The 21,950-nt window shown below is 41.3% G+C and overlaps 1 protein-coding gene across 1 annotated transcript; it reads left to right on the top strand.

Annotated features, from left to right (window-relative positions):
• Positions 1-797: 797 nt before the first annotated feature.
• LOC142494714 (uncharacterized) lies at positions 798-21,692 on the top strand. The gene is made up of 7 exons (XM_075599149.1): positions 798-984; positions 3,857-4,126; positions 5,818-6,123; positions 7,518-7,595; positions 7,961-8,868; positions 21,145-21,183; positions 21,561-21,692. Exons 1-7 carry the CDS (start codon positions 798-800, stop codon positions 21,690-21,692), a joined length of 1,920 nt encoding a protein of 639 aa, XP_075455264.1.
• The last annotated feature ends 258 nt before the right edge of the window (positions 21,693-21,950 follow it).

Below are 21,950 nucleotides of genomic sequence, written 5' to 3'. Positions count from 1 at the left end.
TCCAATTTCGCAAAGAGATGGTTCTCCCGGAGGCGTAACAGTACCTGCTGAACGTGTTTAATGTGCTCTTGGACGGATTTAGAAAAGATTAGGATGTTGTCTAAGTAAACGATGAGAAGTTTGTTAAGAATATTCCGGAACATTTCATTGACGAAGTCCTGAAAAACTGCTGGCGCTTTTCACAGGCCAAAGGGCATGACCAGGTATTCGTAATGGCCATCATGGGTGTTGAACGCAGTCTTCCACTCATCCCCCTCGCGTATCCTTACCAAATTGTAAGCGCCCCGTAAGTCCAATTTAGAAAAAATGGTTGCTCCTTGAAGGCGGTCAAAGAGCTCCAAAATCAAAGGCAGCAGGTAGCGGGTTTTGCGCATGATTTTATTCAAGTCCCGGTAATCGATGCATGGGCGAAGAGACCCATCCTTCTTCTTTACAAAAAAGAAGCCCGCTCCGACTGGGGAAGAAGATTTTCTGATGAAACCCCTCTCCAAATTCTCCGCAATGTAACTGTTCATGGCTTTAGTCTCTGGAAGAAAAAGTGGATAAGATTACCCCCTGGAAAGGACTGCGCCGGGCAGCAGGTCGATAGGACAGTCAAAGGGTTGGTGCGGAGGTAGGACCTCGGATCGTGCCTTGTCGAAAAAATCGCAGAATTCCAAATAAACTAAGGGCAAGGAGTTGACCTCCTCTGGCATGGTACTCAAACCTCCTACCCTCTGGGGCAGCCTGGTACAGGTCTTGGCACATTGAGCACCCCACTGGATAGGTTCCCGGTTGGTCCAGTCGATGTGAGGATTATGGAGTTGGAGTCAAGGAAGACCAAGGATCAGCTTGTCGGAAGGAGTGTGAATGACATCGAGGGTAATGGTCTCCGTATGAACCCCGACGAACAGCAGTTGATGAGGCACCGTCTGCAGCGTGATGAAGGCCAGCTGGAGTGGTCAACCATCAATGGCCTCCAGGCCCACTGGAATCCTCTTGCAGGTAAGTGGAATCTTGTTCCGTTCTGCTGATCAACGAAATTGCCTGCGGAGCCAGAATCCACGAATGCCAGTGCTTGAGTATGGAACCCCTCTCCACACAGCGTCACTGGCAGCAAGATCCTGGTGGGAAGGACATCCTTGATGATGGGAGAGAGGGGCAGTGTTCCCAACGAGACTCCCCGGGGGCTAATTGGGATTTGGCGATTCCTGGCTTGTGGGGACACTGGAGCACCAAGTGACCGGAATTGCTGCAGTACATACAGAGACCAGCACAGCACCGGCGTTGTTTTTCGGCAGAGGACAGCTTATTCCCTCCCAATTGCATTGGTTCCGGGACGTCAAAGACAGAGGTACTGGGGAAACGAATGGTGGAACGGGAGACCTTGAAACCCGTAGACAGTGACGAGAACGCTCAGTCTTCTGCTCCTGCAGACGCTGGTCCACCCGGATACATAGGGCGATCAAATCCTCTAGGTCTGTAGGACGTTCCTGCGCTGCAAGCTCATCCTTTAGGGGCTCCGACAGACCCTGCCAAAATGCCGAAGATAGTGCTTCATTGTTCCACCCTGTCTCAGCTGCAATGGTGTGGAACTCCACAGCGTACCGGGCGACTGGACAATCTGCCTGGGTTATGTGGAAGAGAGAGGAAGCTGCCGTTAATTGCCGTCCAGGTGTGTCAAAGACCTTTCGGAACTCTCGGGCGAAGAGGTCGATGTCCTGTGTGTTGGGAGACTGTTGTTCCCAAATGGGGGAGGCCCAGGCCAGCACCTCGTCGGAGAGAAGAGCCACGATATAAGCAACCTTAGAGCTTTAAGAGACAAAACGAGAGAGTGAGAGTTGAAATTGAATGAAACACTGATTAGGAAGCCCCTACATCCTTGAGGGTCCACAGCATAGCGTTTGGGGGTCGGGATTCGGGGTTCCATTGCAGACGGAGGGAATGCGAAGACAGCTGCGGAGGGAGCTGAGGCCATTGGCGAAGGTCCTAGACTGGAAGCCTGGGCTTGAACGGTAAGGGAATGAAGGCTCTGCTGAAGCAAATCCATCCGCCTATCATTTTGTTCCAGATAAGTTTCTAGCCTGGCGAAGAGATTAGTGTGTGAAGTCAAAGTACGCTCCACCTCAGCGGGGTCCATGTTTGTTGGGCTGAGCATAATGTCAGGTAGTGCTCACCACAAACGAGGCGGGACCACGGTACTGAGGTGGGAAAGGATATAACGCCACTCACAGCCACGAGGGCACGTCTTGAGAGTAGAATGGTCTGGATGTCCGGGCTGGGGCAGATGGGTACTGTTAGCCAAGTCCGGGGTTAGAGAGAGAGACGTAATCGTTTTACCGTATGCCGATTTCGGGGTGCCAGATGTGCAGAGAGTCGTATTGCCGTATGCCAAGTTCGGGATGCCAGAGGTGCGGAGAGTCGTATTGCCGTATGCCAAGTTCGGGATGCCAGAGGTGCAGAGTGTCAAAGAGGAAGCCTGTTCGGTACACGAGGAAGACTGCAAGACAAGACAAGACAGGACTAGGGAGGCAGAGAGTGTTGAGAACAACTGGTTCTATGCTCAGCCGACGAGATAGTGACACCACAGGGTATATATAGGTGAGAGGGTCCAATGGCATGGTAGCAAGGTGGAGGGGTGTGGATTGGCCAGGCTGCAACAGGGATAGGTCCAGAAGGGCTCCGGGGGAGGAGCTATAGAGCCCAGTAGAAAGGCTGCATTTGATTGCAGCAATAGTTTGGGGTGTTGTGCCTCTAAGAGACTGGTGCGCCTCCGTGTGGCTGCGCCTTCGTGTGGCTGCGCTTGCGGGCGCGTGACCGGGCATGCCCACAGGACCGGCACTAGAAGAGGGACACCGGCGTGCGCGCGCACCCAAGTGGAGCGGCAATCGGCGTCCTGGAGGGAGGCTGCTTGCGTGGCGCGGGAGGACCCAGCGGAGCTGCGGGTGAGTGGGGAGCACGCCGAGGGCGGCGTGACTCCCAGGTTGTTACAGCCACCAAAAAGTACGCTTGATAAGATCCAAAGTTCTTTTGAAGCCGGGATGGCCGTCTGAACAGACGGAGTGGCCCCATTCTAGTATCTTTTGATGAAACCTAGGTGCAGCATAAAGCGTTCCTTTCGGTACCTCTAGACCACTCAGAATTTGTGTTTGAGCTTCAATGATTTTTTCAAGAATGTCAAATGAGTTGGCGGAAATTATAAACTTAGAGTGTACGATAGTTTCAGGGGTTTCTTCGGATCTTTCCACAGGAGAAAATTGTCGGGACAAGGCATCAGCTTTTGTGTTCTTAGAACTGGGAATATAAGACAGAGTATAATTAAATCTTGAGAAAAATAGTGCCCAACGGGCTTGACGAGACCCCAGACGACGTGCATTTTCGATATAAAGAAGATTTTTATGATCGTCAATATAGAAATAGGTTCGCAAACAGTCAGTGGCAGATGGGTGGTGCAGTTTTCATCAGAGTAGATCAGGTCCTCAGGATGAAGTGCGAGAAAGAGACTGGCATAGCACAGATCACTCAAGGTATAAAGATTTTATATCAATAAAATAATGTACTCACATTCTAATGAGTCAGGTACACATGGGGTACACATGGGGTGTCTTTTTCTGAATATGACACTTTAGCCTCCTCTACTGAAGAGGCTCCTATTACAAGACACACCCACAGTAATCCCAATCCTGTCTCAAAAGGCCAAACTAGGTCAAAAAACGAAGAAAGAGGAGACATAAATCCAAAGCCAAATTTAGGGGGACAACCTGTGAAAAAGAGACGACAATAAATATTAATGAGACCAATGTGATTAATCTGTCTAAACATGTACTCACGAGATCAGAATTACAAGTTTTGGATCTGGGCTTAACGTTTTCTCCAGATAAAGATTTCGACCTTTTCTCCACTACAGTTGATTTATTTAAGTTTACTAGAAAACTTTCATTAAAAAGATTCTTTAAACAGAAAGAGATCAATGTGGAGAAAAAGATCGAAATCCAAAAGATTGATGTTAACAAAGATGATGAGTCTAATGTAAAACTTTTTGATATCAATAACCAACTTACCTTTAAGGAACATTGTTTTTTGAATGATATGATAGGATTATTAGAAGAAAATGTAACATCATATGATCCAGATCTGAACTTTCTAGGTAGGAAGCCATCAGGATTACATAACAAATCTAAGTTTATTCCAGATAATGTAAGCGGTACAGCCATTGAATTATTTAGCCAAGCAGTTCAGAGAGATTTGCTTCTTTTGTCAAAGGGTATACAATTTTCTATTAAGCCTAATAACAGAGATAACCTAAGTCCAGAACTTAGACATGCGCTATCCACCCTCAAAAACAACGAAAATATCGTTATCAAAAAAGCGGATAAGGGGGGCGCAGTCGTAGTTAGGGACTATGGGCCTCATGCAGTAAGCGTCGATTATGTGAAATCGGCAATCTTACCGATTAGTCATGTTATTGGCGTTTTTTCCTCTCCGTATGCAGTAAGTGCCGAATACATTCAAAATCAACCCGAAAACAAATCCGCCCACTCTCACGATGATTAGCCGATCACACACAGGTGTATCGGCGTGCGTGGCGGGGTGCTGTTAGGTTGCCCAATCACAAATCTTGCTGAATCAGGCGAAACAAGCATGTTTTGGATTGCGCGCCATATTTAAAGGCAACGTGTACTGCTATTCATTCTCTGTGTTGTTGGGAGTGAGAGAGAGAGAGACGCACAGAGCTGGCTGTTTGAACATTTGCATATTGACTGAGAGACTTGTTGTGTATTGGGTGAGCTTTGTCCATTGTTGTTTTGTTTACATCTTTGTCTTGTTTTATATGTGGAAGTGTTTCGTGTGATTGGCTGTACATTTATTGTCTGTTTTTTGTGAGTGCTGAAAGTATGCCCGCAAAGCGTGGGAAGAGTGATGCTGGTGGGAGTGGGAGTGCTACTCGTGGGAGTACGCGTCGGAGTGAACGTACTGTTCAGGGGAGTGATGTTGCTGAGAGTGAGAGTGGTGTTGCAGGGAGTGGGAGTGCTGGTGCTGCGAGTGGTGTTGCTGGGAGTGGGAGTGCTGTTGCTGGGAGTGGGAGTGCTGTTGCTGGGAGTGGGAGTGCTGTTGCTGGGAGTGGGAGTGCTGGTGCTGGGAGTGGGAGTGCTGTTGCTGGGAGTGGGAGTGCTGGTGCTGGGAGTGCTGGTGCTAGGAGTGTGAGTGCTGGTGCTAGGAGTGGGAGTGCTGGTGCTGGGAGTGCTGCTGGTGGCGCAGTTGCTGATGGGGTGGATGGTGGTGGCGTGCTTGCTGGTGGGCAGCTTTTGGAGGCTCTTCCATTGGAAGAAGGAGAGTCCAGTCAGCACCAGCCAAGCTCTGACCCTAAACCTGCTCGGAAGAAACGTGTGGAGAAGCCACGTAATCCTCGCTTCAATGACCAGGAAAATACAGCTCTTGTCACTGGCATTCTGGAGCACTATGACAGTATATATGGACATTTACTAGGTAAGTGTACATTTACATTTATTATTCAAATACATGTGATCCTAGGTCATCTGAGTTTTGTTCATATGCAAATATGGCTTCACAATATCTTTCTATGTTAATTAGTCTGGAAACACAGCTTTTTATCATGCCTTACAAGGACAACTAAACACAGGCGGTCAATTTGCCATAACTGCATACAATATGAATGCAACCTTGCTTACATGTATAGGTTTAGTAGTGAATGCTCATGTGCTTCACATATTACACATAAAACAGCATGTTTGCTATCTCTTGGAACAGCTAGCAGTGTAGGAAACTGGTGCTTATATTATTATTCATTTACCTCATATATTTGATATGTTTTTCAAGGGCGGACAAGTTCAGCAAGCAGAAAAGAAATGTGGGACACAATAGTCATTGGTGTCAATGCGTGTGGGAATCATGTGAGGGACAAGCGGAATTGTCACAAGAGATTTGATGATATTAGGTCCAAATTGAAAAAGAAAATACAACACCAACGCGTGCATGCTACTGGCACTGGAGGTGGGCCCACACCACAACGTCTCATATTAAGTCCATTGGAGGAGCTGCTTCGGGCAAAATTACTTCCCGTCGTCGTGGAAGGCTTACCTGGTGACCGTGATATAGGAATTTACCCCTCACAATTTCCACCAGGTGAGAAATATTACTGTACTAGGCGTGTCGTTGCTTACAGTTATTTTGCATAGTTACACTGCTTTTTATACTGTCTTCACAATATAAGCATACCTGCATCTATATATGTATATGTCTGATTCTGTATATATATATATATCTAAATAGACATATATGTTGTAGTCCTACTAAAAGCAGTAACTAATATAGCACGTGCCATTGCGTGCTCATTTACATGTGAATTCCCAAAATGCATTGCTGCAGTGGAAGCAATTGATAGTGGGCGAAGATGGGGAACAACAGGGTAGTACACATGTGTAACACATGTTAATGAGAAATTATTACTAGCTACAGGTACAGAACAGAAATATGTAGAATATTATTGTGTATTTATTTATTTTACTCCGACAAACATGACATTACTGCCTATTTTAAGCATGCATCAAATATATTGCATGCAACGGCCTACAAACATCACTTGCACTAACACATCTATAGTTGTTTATGAAAAGGTCCATTTTTGCTTTAACTCATATACAGACAGCATAATGAGGCACACGTATCATATTTTATGTCATTGTTTTCATAACTTCAAAACTGCACACGACTATTTAGCTCATCTACCATTGTGTTAAAGCAGCTGCAATTAATATCTCATCACAGCATACACTTCAACAGAGGGGGTGGGGTTCAGCACACACACTAATTACAGCCTCATTTTAGGGGCAACTTAGTTCACACCATTTTCACCTGTTTCAAGTAATTGAAAGGTGTGGCTCATTAGGCTTTTTGGGGAAGGGAATACCGTTCTTACAACCTGACTAGCACAACTGAAGTTAATCACACTCATTTGAAAGCTTCACTTTAGCTACTAAATGCCCCAACAACTCATTACTTATCAAACCGTACGTCACACATTAGTTCACTCATATCTATAGTTGAACTACTATCAACGACACATTATCACACACTGCATGTGTTGTCTTGTTTAGTCACAGCCACATTCATGTGTGCCACATCTTATATTAATGTACCACACATATCCTCTACCAAAAGCAACACTTTTTGCAATATGACCACCTTCATGATAACCATTGTGAATGGTCATCTCATGATAGTTATGTACATTATGATACTGATATCACTACACAACATATGATTTTTATGTACAAATTTAATGTATTTTTCCTCACGCATTACTGCAGAACCATAGTATGTTGTATGTTAGGGAACTCAAAACTTCTAAGTACACAGGCATGTACATTGTTATTACAACTATTTATGTTCACTTTCACACACACATTTTGGGTTAAGGAAATGATGCTGTTAGGTACTCATAAATACAGAACATACAATAACTGTTTGTTCAATATTTACACATGTAAATGTAAAACTTATGTTATTGTTATATATAGTTGCCCCTGAAGGACATGTGTCACCTGAGACTGAACAAGTGTCTTCACCTGGGTCAGCCAGCTCAACACACCTAGAAGGTGAGTGTATCAGTTGGTGGCCATATAATATGTGCTCTTCTATATGTTATGTTGTCATGTTCATTATTTGTTTTGCACATCTTCTTTAAATAGGATTACTTAGTGTCAGTGAAAATGAAGTGTAAGGCAACTTGTATTGTGTTAGTGATGTTAACTATCATGTAGGAGTTGTGAGTTTACAGCAAGTTTTCATTCACTCATATTTCATTCTGAGTCCAAACATTATTCTTAAGTCAAGGTAGTTTTTAATGTGAGGTTATAAAACGTATGGAAACATGTTAGTTGTTACTTATGACACAGTACAATTACATAGTAACACAGCAGAGATTAACATGACATTTAATAATTTGTACATTTATTTGTAGAACATGATGAAGAGGATTATGATGATGATGATGATGACGCCACCGCCATACACACACAAATAGAAGCAAGTGACCATGAAGACGTTCCAATTGAAACTGTTTTACCGGCAAATCGTCCAGCAAATACGACATACGATGCAATTGTAGCTTCTGAGGGAAAAATTGTGGAAGCAGAAAATCGTCGCCATTCTGACTTCATGACAGTGCTGGAAAGGATGATTGCACTGCAGGAAGAAACAGTTTCACAATTGGCACATCTCCACAGAGTCTTCATTGAAGTGCCGAAACAGTTGCAAAAAATCAACACCTCATTCGAAGCATTAGTTGTTCAGCAAACACAAGCTAATTACTGGAGAATGACTAATGTACCACAATTCAACACCTCCCAGCCAGGATCTGTTCATGCAGGTCAGTTTTCACCACATTCATCTGATATTCATTCACCAGGCCCAAATGTTACCGGTCAAGTAGCAGAGATTGCTGTGCAGGTTCCTGACGACATACTACCACTGCCATCTGTACAAAATCAGCAGCTGACACCTACAAAGGAGCCCACAAAAACAAAATACAAGCAGTTACTACTGACCAGTTTTTGGTCAAAAACAACAAAAGACACACATGAAACAGACCAACCATCACTTGTGCAGTGTCTACCAACTAGCTCACATGTGTCAGTGGGCACAAGCCCTGTCCGTGAACAGTCACTACCCAAAAGCCCTGTAGGTGAATCACTGCCCAAAAGCCCTGTAGGTGAATCACTGGCCAAAAGCCCTGTAGGTGAATCACTGCCCAAAAGCCCTGTAGGTGAATCACTGCCCAAAAGCCCTGTAGGTGAATCACTGCCCAAAAGCCCTGTAGGTGAATCACTGCCCAAAAGCCCTGTAGGTGAATCACTGCCCAAAAGCCCTGTAGGTGAATCACTGGCCACAAGCCCTGTAGGTGAGTCACTGGCCACAAGCCCCGTAGGTGAACAGTCACTGCCCAAAAGCCCTGTAGGTGAGTCACTGCCCACAAGCCCTGCCCGTGAAGTGCCAGAGGCCACTCAAAGTGGCTCTGCTGTGCCTAAAGTTGGTGGCAAAAGAAAAAGGAAAATTCAAGAGACAACAAGCAGGCCTGTTACTCGCTCGCAAAAGGAACAAAAAAAATAAATGTTATAATTCAGAAAATATGTCTTTGGCCTTGTTTTGTTGACTTCACATTATCTAATTACTATTGTATGTATGCTGAAGACTGTGTTGTTTCCAAACTTTCAAGTATGTTCTTGTACACGTGAAGTTTTGGAAATGTGAACACTCCTAATTAATGAATAGTGTTCTAAATATTTATGTTTTAATCGTCTGTTCAGTAATGGTCCACCAGGAGCCAGTTGCTAAGTTTAGAGAAGCTGCCATTGACTTTGCAGCAAAACATTGCATTTGGGTGTGTTAATTGATGTAATCATTGCATGTGCATATTATTTTCATGCAATTATAAAAGCACCTATTTAACTGCAAACATCTTTCTTGTACGTGTACAGCAGGATTTTGTGTTACATATTACTTACCTTTGCTGCCCATTGTAATGTTGTCCTTTAATCATTTATGTGTTCTTGTTTCAAGAACATCTCTGAATTGATACTAATATATATGTAGTATGTATTGATATATGCACACACACACAGACACACAGACACACACTGTGTGTGTGTGTGTGTGTGTGTGTGTATATATAGTGCTATCTAAACTGGTATAGATGTATTTACAAGAAACATACACTTCATGCTTCCTTGTGAAAACACAGTATTTTAATAATACAGGCCTAATGTTTGAGAAGTATACTAAGTGTGAGCCTCTAACATTATTGGGCGCAAACAAATGTTTATTACTTAATTCACTCATGTTTATCACCATTTAAATAGGTTTCATACAAGGCCTACTTACTGCCATCAATATGTTGTGTGTACTCCAGCAATATTTAAAAAAAAAAAAAAAAAATTACTTTTTTATATATATATATATATATATATATATATATATATATATATATATATATAAAAAACAAATTTTTTTTTTATATATTATATATATATATATATATATATATATATATATATATATATATATATATATATATATATATATATATATATACACATACACATACACATACACATACACATACACATAGTACAATATACACTTTATATATATATATATATTTATGAGATAGATATATTTATATATATATATATAGATACACACGTATTTAAACTCATGCAGACAGGGACTTAAACAGACTTTCAAATACACACAGAAATGGATGTGGGAAAAAAACATTTCATTTTGCAGGTGTGTGAATTTACTGATATGGCTGTCTAAGCACTATTTTCACACAGTGGTCTTTGTTATTTTGCAAGAAAACTCAATGTTACTGAATGAAAAGTGTACTAATTTTTTCAAAAAGGAGATAAAAAAAGGATACATGTTTGTCCCACATGCGGCTATCACAAACCACAAATCTTCAAGCAATTATAACTAGAAATCCAATTGGCGTTTGAAATAAGGAGTTACAGTTTATACTTTTGTTGACCTTGAAAAGGAAACACAGCAATTTGTTAGCCACTGAGCAGTTTCATTTTGATGAGCAAAGAACAGATACCTGCACACATCTTTTGTGCTACTCTGCAATGGCTGATGAATTGGTGACAATTATGAATCCGAATTTAGGTTATAAATACATGATTTCAGAAGCTATTTTATCAACTTGCGGACATCAAGCAAGCACACGCCAAATCTATGATTTGATTCGAGCAAAATATCCTTATTACCAAAACCGTCGGCATGCGCGCAATTTTAATTCATCAATAAGATTCACTTTATCAACAAATGACTTTTTTGAACGTGTGCAGGATAAGCTAGAACACAACTATGGTTTCTGGAAGATTGCCAAAGAAAAACATTTCACCGTGAAAGAAGGCACATATATTGTGGTTAAAGGCATATTTATTCCTAATGCCAATAGCAATGGATCCGCTACTACTGTTCCGTGTGAATCGATAGCTGCTGCAATATCTGCACCCTCCATTCCTGAAACCCACATTGTACATGAACATAACTACTATGATTCTGTACCAAGCCTTTCAGCTGAAAATGCATTGGAATGGGTACCCGAAGAAATGAACATACCTCCCGACCAATTGTTTGAAGAAAGCAGTGGCGATTCCTATGAGCGCTTCATGGAGGAGATGTGTTTCATACTGGATTCAGCGTTTGGGTCAAGCATGGATGAAAATGCCTTGCATTTCTGGAGTGACCAGTTGCAGGCAGACGAAGAGTTAATTCTAGAAGAATGGTAAATATAACAATCGTTATGCGTTGACTCTGCGTTTACATTTTTTTTTTTGTCTAACCACCATTTTCCCTTTCAATGCGTGGATACAGCGTAACATAGCAGACTGCATAACATGTAGCGATCACAAACAAATTGTTTCCGAATACAATATAGTAGAACCTGAAAGAGTAGTACACATTGCTGACGGAATAAATATACGTACTTTCCTATCACTTTAAACATATTAGCAAAATTTTACCATAACTCTAACACATACCTGTTTTGTTATCATGCTACATCTACAACATTTAAAAGCGGGTCCACCACGTATGACGTGGGACCCTTGTCATGGCCCAAGGCGTCCTTAAAAAGGATTACGGATGTAAGTCCCGCCCCCAAGCGACGTGCGCGCCTCAAAGCCTATTGGCTGTCATGTTTTGTTATAGTAACGGTAACTGCAGTGTGTCATACAGTGGGGGCGTACACTGGGCGTTAGCCGAATGTTAATTGAGTGGGAGGAGTGTTAGCGTGCGTTTCACGCTGGTTTAACATGACGTCACACGTATTGCATTTGCGCATTGTGTTATCGGCCGTCCTTTCTGTCCAAACACGTCTGTTTAAAAAGAATACAGATGTACTCGTTTAGAACGAATGTAGTTTCGTATTCATTGTATTTGAAATAAAGATTGTATGTTTAATCATATTTTCAACCTGTATTGAACGCACAACGTACGCTTTGTTTTGCGCATGCGCAAACAGTTAGTGCAGCCAAGCCTGAAGTGCGTGCGCACACTAAGATGTGCGCGCACATTTTTCAGTATACAGGCAACGTTCGCATCATATACATAGTTATGCCTGCTACAAATTTAAGGAAACATTACATACTGATGTACACTTGTACTTCTAAAATATAAGTGAGTGACGTGTGTATGTACACAATCATATAGAGCTGTGTAACGCGTTGTCACGGATACATATATAGTAAGGTGCCATCTTTGACCATCATGTGTTTGCTGTATTTCAGAGATGTCGGGGAAGATACAATCGGATCAATGTATGATTTCAGAAGAGTCTACCTTTATATGAGATGATTGTGAGGAGGAGCCACCGACTACTATACTACATATGGAACTAATTTTATATTGCTTGCAGCGCTTATTAACAAACAATTAAAAATGTGATACACTTATGCCTATATTGCATAAGCACTTAATTAACATAATGATGTTGCAAAATAGTGCCTCATGAATTTTTATTGAGTGTTCTTTAATGACTACTATCATTTTATGGCATGGTGTGTTTTATATATAACAACCATTCCCACTCTGCTAACACATTTGTGTATTCTATTGTGTAATGGAACGTATGACTGTCGAAACTATGTAACAATAATAATAAGAATAATAATAATAATTATAATATGAGCATGTTCATGTATAGCGCTGCTAGTTGTACACAGCGCTTTACAGACACATTTTTCAGGCTCAGGTCCCTGGCCCGTGGAACTTACAATTTATTTTTGGCCGCCTGAGGCACAGGGAGATAAAGTGATTTGGCCAAGATCACAAGGAGCCGACACCGGGAATTGAACCAGACTCCCCTGCTTCAAACTCTCAGTGCCAGTGTGTGTCTTTACTCACTGAGCCACTCCTTCTCCCAATGTAAAGGACACTTACAACCAACTAGCCCTTTATTGTTAAAAATCTCTTGTTACATGGGTATGTTGATAAAATGGTTTGGGACTGTAGCAATTAATGTCATTGGCCAGATGTTGTGGTCCCCTACAATGCATGATGTTCTGAATATGACATCAACATCATGTAATGAAGTACGTTTCTGTGTATATTTCATTAACCTAAATAACTATAGTTTACTGTGTTTATTAAACTTTCTAAAAATACATCGTATAGTCATTATGATGATATAAGCTACCATAATAAAGCTGGTGTTATCATTTGTCGGTGTTATACATGGATCCTACACAAATTGATTCAGACACAAACAGTTGTCTTAAAAAGTGTGTCTATGCTAATGTGCACGTGATTGACGTTACAATTGTGAGAATACTTGATAATTATCATCATGATAATGATGAAGTGACGTGAATTATATAGCAAAAATATTACCAACATTGTCATATAGGTAAATTAGAAATGCTAAATGACAGTAACATTTGCAACAAAATAGTGTTTTCTGTTCACAGTTTTACACTTGGTACATGTAGGACACATCCACACACGTGTGACTTATACATACACATGTCACAAATTTAAATTCATGTTGACTATTAATTCCTAGCATTAAAAAACACCTACATTGCTAAATATAAGATGTAGTACGCATTGTTGTGATTACAGGCATTCATGCATGGAGTGTTATGATCAGTCAATTTCATCCGTGATGAATGAGCTCCCGTAAGTAAACAAATAAGTACAGTTATCCCCTTTTCTCCAAACAGCTCTATATTACATGAATGGAATTTATAAGGAAACATACATAAAATGTGATAAAATGTGAGTAATCATTTTCTAATTCAATGCACATGAAAGCTCAAGAGTAGCTAAATGCATATACATGATACAGAAAGTACATGTATGTTACATTTGTCTTTAAAACAATATGTTGTGTTTTTACTTCAAATAATTATAGGAAGATTGAGGTAGGCACATCTTATGAGAGATGTCAGCAAATATACATACCATGATCAGTCATACTGGAGATATACCTATAATGCAAAGGAACAATATATAAATTGCAAACATTGACATGCCATCTTCAGTACCGTAAACAACACAGCAAAGTGTGTATTTGGTGTTAAATGTGCAACACCATGTATATTTAATCACATTCAAAATGTAAATGAGCCTGGTGTACACATCATATGGATGTACATGTTACACTGCACCAATAACATTGTATGTAAGCATACTAGAAGCATGAATGAGTATGGGCATAATATGTGTATTGTGTTAGCATAAGGAACAACACAATGCTAAAATATTAGTGCTTTGTTACCCCAGTTGTATTCACATACACACAACTAAAGTACAATTGAAGAGGGATTATATAACCTGTGCAACAATAACATACCGGTGCCACATCCCTTTGTGCACACAGCAGAGAAAAGAAAGGTGTGCAACCCATATTCATCTGTGTCCTAACAGAAGGTTATATAAAAAAACATTATTGTTAAGATAACATAATGTAAGTATAAAAGTAGAACTTGGAACATATATGTTTTTACTTACAAGAAAAAAATGAATTGATGAGATTCTGGCGTGTCTGGCCACCACTGGCTGTTTGTTCTTTTCTGCAGCTACATGGGTGGGATGCTCGTCTACCAAAGGCTCAGCTAGGTCTGATTGTACATTGTGCCTGAGTGCAACATTGTGCAAAATGCAACAGGCAAGGATAATATCAGAGACTTTTTGAGGCTTGTATAGAAGAGCCCCACCAGTTCTGTCCAGACACCTAAATCTGGTCTTGAGTAGGCCAAATGTCCTCTCTATAACAGATCTTGTAGATATATGGGCTGCATTGTACCTCTCCTCTGCTTCAGTTTGAGGGTTTAGCACCGGAGTCAAGAGCCACGGCCTAATTCCGTATCCTGAGTCACCTATAATGAATGGAGCACACATAAGCTGACATTAGTGATCAAATTGTACAATGCCAACATTCCTAAATAAAAATGTGTTTTGTGTTAGAACATGTAAATGTGTACTCACCCAGCAGCCAACCATGTTCAAAATGTCCCTCTTCGAACGCATGGAAGACTGAAGAGTTCCTCAGGATAGAGGAATCGTGACTGGAACCAGGGAATTTGGGTACCACATGCATTATCCTCATCGTCGCATCACATACCACCTGTACATTGAGTGAATGGTAGTGCTTCCGATTGCGGTACACATGCTCACTCTGACTAGGTGCAATCAAAGCAACATGTGTGCAATCGATTGCACCCAGCACACATGGTATCCCTGCTATATTATAAAAGCCAGTCCTGACTTCCAGCCACTCTGTCGCCTCTGTAGGAAAATGAATATAATTCCTAGCGCGTCTATTGAGTGCATAGAGAAACTGGGTCAAGGCCCGCGAGAATGTAGATTGCGAGACCCCGCCCACTATGCCCACAGTTGTCTGGTATGACGCGGAAGCAAGATAATGTAATGAGCACAGCATTTTAACAAGCCCAGGGACTGCACGACCTCTGGCTGTGAAAAAATCTAAATCTCCCCTTATCTCCTGATAAAGAGCTAAGATTGCTGCTGAACTCAAACGATAGCGACTTACAATCTCCTCCTCACTCATCCCATCTAACAGGGTTCTCTCCCTGTACAGACGCGGACGAGGCACAACTTGTCTCCTCTGTCTTCTCCTCTGATCTCCTGTCCCTCTCCCTGTCCCTCGGCCTGTCCCTCTCCCTGTCCCTGTCGTATCCGCGTCACTGTCCCTGTCACTGTCCCTCGGTGTCCCTCCCTTGCCCTATATGATTGTCTTCATCATCAAGCATGTCATAGAAAAGAATGTTCCTCCGTCTCCTAAACAATCTCAACATTTTGAAATGAGTAGCTGTGAATGAGCAGGTAATGGGCGTCCTTTAAATAGGTATGTGATGATGTCAGGTGACATAGTAAAATGCAAGGTTTTACATTAACATAATAAAGTACTTGTGTGGCAAGCTGTGTGCAGTTGTTGTGTGTATTCTGCAGGGAATGATGATATTTGCCAATGATGTGACGTGATGCTTTGTAGAAACATTGCTTGCAAATAAATAGTTGCATGTGCAATGCATGTAAAACTTGTGAACGCAAGAGTCAGTCATGTAATGAGACAAAAAGGCTGAGATTGATGTGGGAAAAGTTTTGTGTAACATGTGTAATTAGCCATGTTATTGTGACATGTTGCCAACAATGAATAGTCGTGTGCATATGCATGCATTTCTGTAATGAGGATAGTTGCTATAGAATGAGTTTACAAGGTGTCCCAATGATGAATTACTGTACATGTGCGTATAAGTTAGGTTGAAGTGCTTGTAATGCAACGGTTATAATGTAAATATGCAATGTGATTGCGCGTCCAATAAGTGACGTCATGAAAATAGGGAGGACCAAACGTAGATGTAAACATGAGAATTTAGATGTACATGAACGTTTAAAGATGCGTGACACATTACAAGCATTGTGTAATGTAAAGGAACATGAATATACGGTGTATGTGTGACATGTGTGACATGTGTAACATCATGTAAACAATTGTCGATCAATTCAGTAAAATGTGTGCTATGATGTGAGGTTCTCCTTTAAGAGTTGAGTATAGTATTTTCCCTTGCCACATCATCACATGATGAGTAATGTGACCCGCAAATGCTGAAAACATGTAAAAGTATAATGTTATGCAAATAATACACGTCAGCCGTGACACAATGCAGGGAATGCCCCCCACACTGTAATGCAAATGACGTTTGTATTGTGAGCAATGAAACGTAAACAGTACTATACTGTTATACGTCCCCGCTCCATTGACTCCATTGATGTACAGAAGATTTTTTTTTTCTAAGTGCCGTTCCGGCAGCCTTAGCGATCGTTCTCCCGTCCAAACTGCCAACTTTAGTTGGCGGGAGAAATCGGCCATAACATCTCAATTTCGTAGTGCCGATCAGCCCCGATAAGCTGATTTTTTGTTGTTGAATCCAGCCGATTTAAAAAAGTGGCGATCAGTGGCGAAAACAGGCTTATCGGCAGCCGACTGGCCATAACAAAATAATCGGCTCCGAAACCTGGCGAAATCAAGCACTTATCGGCGCTTACTGAATCTCAAACCCAATTTTGGCTATAAAATGGTGATAATTCCCTTATCAACGCTTACTGCATGAGGCCCTATATCTGTTACCAAACTGAAGCTTTTAGACAATTAAATGACAATACATATTATGATATTCTACCCTCTGACCCAACTAACAAATTTCTAGAAGAACTTAATGAGTTGTTAGAAGTGGGGAAGGATCTCTGTTTGTTATCCCCTAAGGAGTTGGACTATCTGCACTGTCAGCACCCAATTATTCCCGTGTTCCATCACCTGCCTAAGGTACACAAATCATTAGATACACCACCAGGGCGTCCAATCGTTTCGAGTATAGGGGCACTGGGTGAACACTTATCTATTTACATTGATTATTATTTACAACCCATTGTACACACCTTATCTTCTCACCTATTGGACACTTCACATCTTCTCACTTTATTTCAAATTTATCACTGGTCACCTGATTTCCTTTGGGTCACTCTCGATGTATCTTCGCTATACTCTATCATTTCACATGCACAAGGTATTTCAGCCACGAGACACTTTTTAGATTTAGATCCATCACTGTCACCTTTGCACACTGCCTTTTTACTTGATTGTATACACATTTTACTCACACATAATAATTTTTTTATTTTCTGGCACTTACTACCTCCAGACACGTGGGACTGCAATGGGCACTTGCTTCGCACCTTCCTATTCAAATCTTTTCATGGGTTGGTGGGAAGCGACCCACGTGTTTGGAGATAGTAACCCCTTTCGGCACCACATACACTTCTACCGCCGCTTCATTGATGACTTATTGATCATCTGGAGCGGGACGGTGGAGGAATTGAAATTGTTTATTAACTTTATTAATATTAACACGCTCAATTTACACTTTACATCACATTATCACTCCACCTTTATACATTACCTTGATTTGAAACTTTACGTAGGTTTGGATCAACGGATTCGTACTGACATCTTCCGCAAGGATAATGCAAAAAATACCTTGCTACTGTACATGCAGGCAGTGCACATAGCCGTAGCCCCATTAAAGGGATACCTTATGGGCAATTCATACGTCTAAGGAGGAATTGCTCTAATTTAGAAGATTTCCATAAAAGATCAATTGAGTTAACCAACCGTTTCCTTGCTAGAGGATATACTAAAACCAATTTACAAGAAGCATATCAAAATGCCCTTCAACAGAATAGAGAGGGGATGATATGCAGATCAACAGAACAAGCTAACAAGAGACACTCTGGTAGTAATATCTCTAGAGAGACAACAAACACAAACATGGATACCCCATATTTCATCACGAAATATAGTAGGCAAGCTGAAGCGATTCGAAACATTGTAAATCAACACTGGTCTATATTAACCATTGACCCCTTACTTAGAAGTATTACCACCACGAGACCTAGATTTGTCTTTCAGAGATCACAAACAATAGGAAACATAGTAGCTCCAAGTGTAATCAAAAAAAAAATATCAATTACAAAAAAAGAAATTTTCCCTAGATTAAAGGGATGTTTTGCATGTGGGCGCTGTAAAATTTGCAAATATGTCACTAAATCTGCAGTTTTTATGAACATTGAGTGTACTAGATCTTATAACATTTCCATGTTCATAAATTGCAGAACAGAGTTTGTGATCTATATGCTGACTTGCGGTTGTCATAAGAAATATATAGGTCTAACGACACGCATGTTCAAACTTAGGATTCTGGAACATATGTGACTAATCCTTAAAAAAGATCAGATACATCCTGTATAAAAACATTTTAGTGTATGCCAAGATGGGTCTCTCACTAACTTTAGATGCATAGCTATCGAACAAGTTCCCATATATTATAGAGGCTGAGATAGAATTACCACACTTTACCGTAGGGAGGCCCACTGGATTTTTACACTTGATACACTAATTCCTAAAGGGTTGAATACAGAGTGGGACCTTAAATATTTTCTTTAATACGTTTACTATTTAGGAACGCTAAATATATTGAATCCCTAACTGTTTAATCATGTTATTTTATGGTTTCATTTTTCAACATCTGTTTTTTTTTGTTATTAACATCGTCGGGTGATCTTGTTTTTCATTTCAAAGTTATCATTTATGATCATGAGACAATAATATACTAATCATTTAATTTACATTGATATCATATGTTTGATACGATTACCCCTTGTATTCATTTATTCCATCCAACCAACCCCCCCCCTTCCCCCTCCCCTTTTGTTCATTGACTATGCCATGTCCCTTTATAACCTTTATCACCACTAGATTTTAATTTATTAATTAGTGAATCTTTAGATATATGCACTGCTTTTTTTATTTCTTCTAATGATTGTATGAATTTATTCATTCTCTAATTATTTTGGGCTATTAGAAAATGTTTTGCATTTATCCTGTAACATCTTACAAAGATTTTATATCTATGTCATCAGGCATACAAGGTGTTAAAGTTTGTTAATCAATTTTATGTTGATCAATCCCAGCTGCCTGTTAATTGTAAAGGAGGGGCTATATATATGAGATCTACTCTCAGTCCCCATTATCCCCCTTGAGAAAGGGCTCTAAGGAGCCTGAAACGCGTAGGGTTGTATGTACTAGTTTTTTGTTTGTCCCCATTTTCTATTTTATGTAGTCTTAATAAACTTTTTTTTTCATTCGGTGAACTGATGGTGCATTTTTTGGACGCTAGCGAATCTGTATTCCAATCCTCATTCACTACGTTACAGAGGAAGCAAGGAGATATGCAGAGCAAGGAGGAAGTGACAGAGCAGGGTATTTAAAGCGGTATCCACCAATCCGGACGGGGGTGTGATGAGAAGCAGCTCCTGAGAGGTTGGGAGTAACAGGGCTCAGCTGAGAGTGCAGGAGGCGTGGCAAGAATTCCCGGGCTGAGCCGGGGGCGGAGGCAGGCATGGCGCGCGTGTTACAAGTGCCAGGGATAGATGCGCGCTCTGTAACGCCGGCACGAGAGTCCAAGATGGCGGCCGCACGTGAGTAGCAGGAAGTGCCGCGCGCCGTCAGGGGTAGCAATGAGGGGCAGCAGCTGCAGTAGTGGTAGTGGGTAAAGGGGGGTCACGTCGTAGGGGACGTGGCCCCTGATTCCTTACATTTACATACTGATCTGTATCGTAAACCGACTGACAGGAATTCTACATTATGGGCTTCAAGTTTTCATCCTACATCATTAAAAAATATGCTGTCACAATGAATAAGGGCAACAGGTGGGTGGATAGACCCGAAAAATTGGATGAGACTTTGAATGAGATAAGAGCAAGATTCCTGGTACGTGGACACAAGACATCCACTATTGATAAAGCCTTTGAGAGAGACTTAATAGAAAATCCACAACGGGATAGCTCAGAAAGGATAAATATCGTCAGCAAATACACTACCGCCAGAAGGTTTATTAAGAATTGCATTAATAAACATTGGAGGCTTTTACAGCATGATGAATCACTAGGCACGATATGCAAAGAAAAACCTAGATTTTCTTATCGAAGAGGACAAAACATTAGGGACATTTTGATCTGTGCAGATGACAAAAAACATTACAGCGCATCACACTTCCTCCAGCCTAAGTCAAGTTGTTATAAATGCTTTGGATGCTCCATGTGCAATAGTTTAAATACTGGGGACGAATTTTTTCATCCTAGAAGTGGGAAGAAATATAAAATCAATAATAGATTAACATGTACCACAAACAACGTCATATATACCATCAAATGCCCATATGGGCTAGTATACGTTGGTAAAACTGGCAGGATGCTAGAGACGCGGTTTATTGAACACCGGAGTAAAATTAATGCTAAGAAAGAGGAGTCAGCGCTGATTGCTCACTGCACTGTTCTTAAACATACGGTGTCATCCCTCAAATTAATGGGAATTGAACATGTGCAAAAATCTGTCTCAGGGACATATAAGGATACTGTTCTCCTACAAAGAGAAGCGTTTTGGACATTCACGCTTGACACTGTTTTCCCTAATGGGCTCAATGATTATATGTCCCGTAATAGCTTTTTAAACATCAGACAATGTGAGCATATCCTGTTTTTTCTGTCTCAAATCCATAGGATCACTGGATGCTGCTGCTGCTGCTGATGATGATGATGGTGATTTCCTCCTCATTTCTTCACATTCTTTGTTACACTTATTTTGTGACATTTACTTTTGTGACCTTTATCTGATTATAGACAATTTTGGTATTTTCTCTAATCCCCTCCCCTTCCTCATATTGTATTATGGGGGTGGTGTTTTTAATGTGGTAGGTTTAGCACTTTTTATTGACTGGACACTCAGTATGGTCCTCTCTGTCTTTTTATTTCATGTGAATGATATACCCATGCCACGTATCCCTCCTCAATGAACTTGAATATGAAGGTGGAGGATGGAAAGAATCGCAGATGCTACTGCAAAGAAGGTGCAAAGAAGGATTGTGATATGATGAGTGATGCGCACGGCACTTGTGGATGTGATCCCCACTCTCCAGACTGACGGAGTGACCAGAGGGAAACATCGCGAGACAGACGGACCAATTAGGATTCACGACCGAGGACGCGACGTGATGACATCATCCGGATTGAAGCGCACAGCATTTGTGGATTGGATCCCCACTCTCTAGACTGACAGAGGTAATAGAGGGAAAGATCGTGAGACAGACGGGCCAATTAGGACCGAGGATGCGACGTGATGACATCATTTGGATGGAAGCATGCGCACAGCAAGGAACTTGGAAAGGACAGAGGGGCACACGTGGGAGAACCGGACACGATTTTGTGAAGGGGGGTGAAGGGGGTATTGTCCCCAAGGGTGGATGGGTAGGCCTCCCTGGTGGGTAGTGGGTTAGGGTGGTTAGGCCTCATGGTGGGTTGTGGGAGAG

Source organism: Ascaphus truei, chromosome 5 (assembly GCF_040206685.1).
Source record: "Ascaphus truei isolate aAscTru1 chromosome 5, aAscTru1.hap1, whole genome shotgun sequence".
Lineage (NCBI taxonomy): Eukaryota > Metazoa > Chordata > Amphibia > Anura > Ascaphidae > Ascaphus > Ascaphus truei.
The sequence above is the reverse complement of the archived record's forward strand: the minus strand, read 5'-3'. Positions and strand labels throughout refer to the sequence as shown.

What these genes read in the sequence shown, in the direction of transcription:
- LOC142494714 (XM_075599149.1), top strand. Translation starts at nt 798, where the DNA reads ATGGAGTTGGAGTCAAGGAAGACCAAGGATCAGCTTGTCGGAAGGAGT. An exon ending in CCACTGGAATCCTCTTGCAG is followed by an intron (nt 985 to 3,856) that starts GTAAGTGGAATC and finishes CGTTTTCTCCAG; the next exon opens with ATAAAGATTTCGACCTTTTC. An exon ending in AATCACTGCCCAAAAGCCCT is followed by an intron (nt 8,869 to 21,144) that starts GTAGGTGAATCA and finishes TCAAATCCATAG; the next exon opens with GATCACTGGATGCTGCTGCT.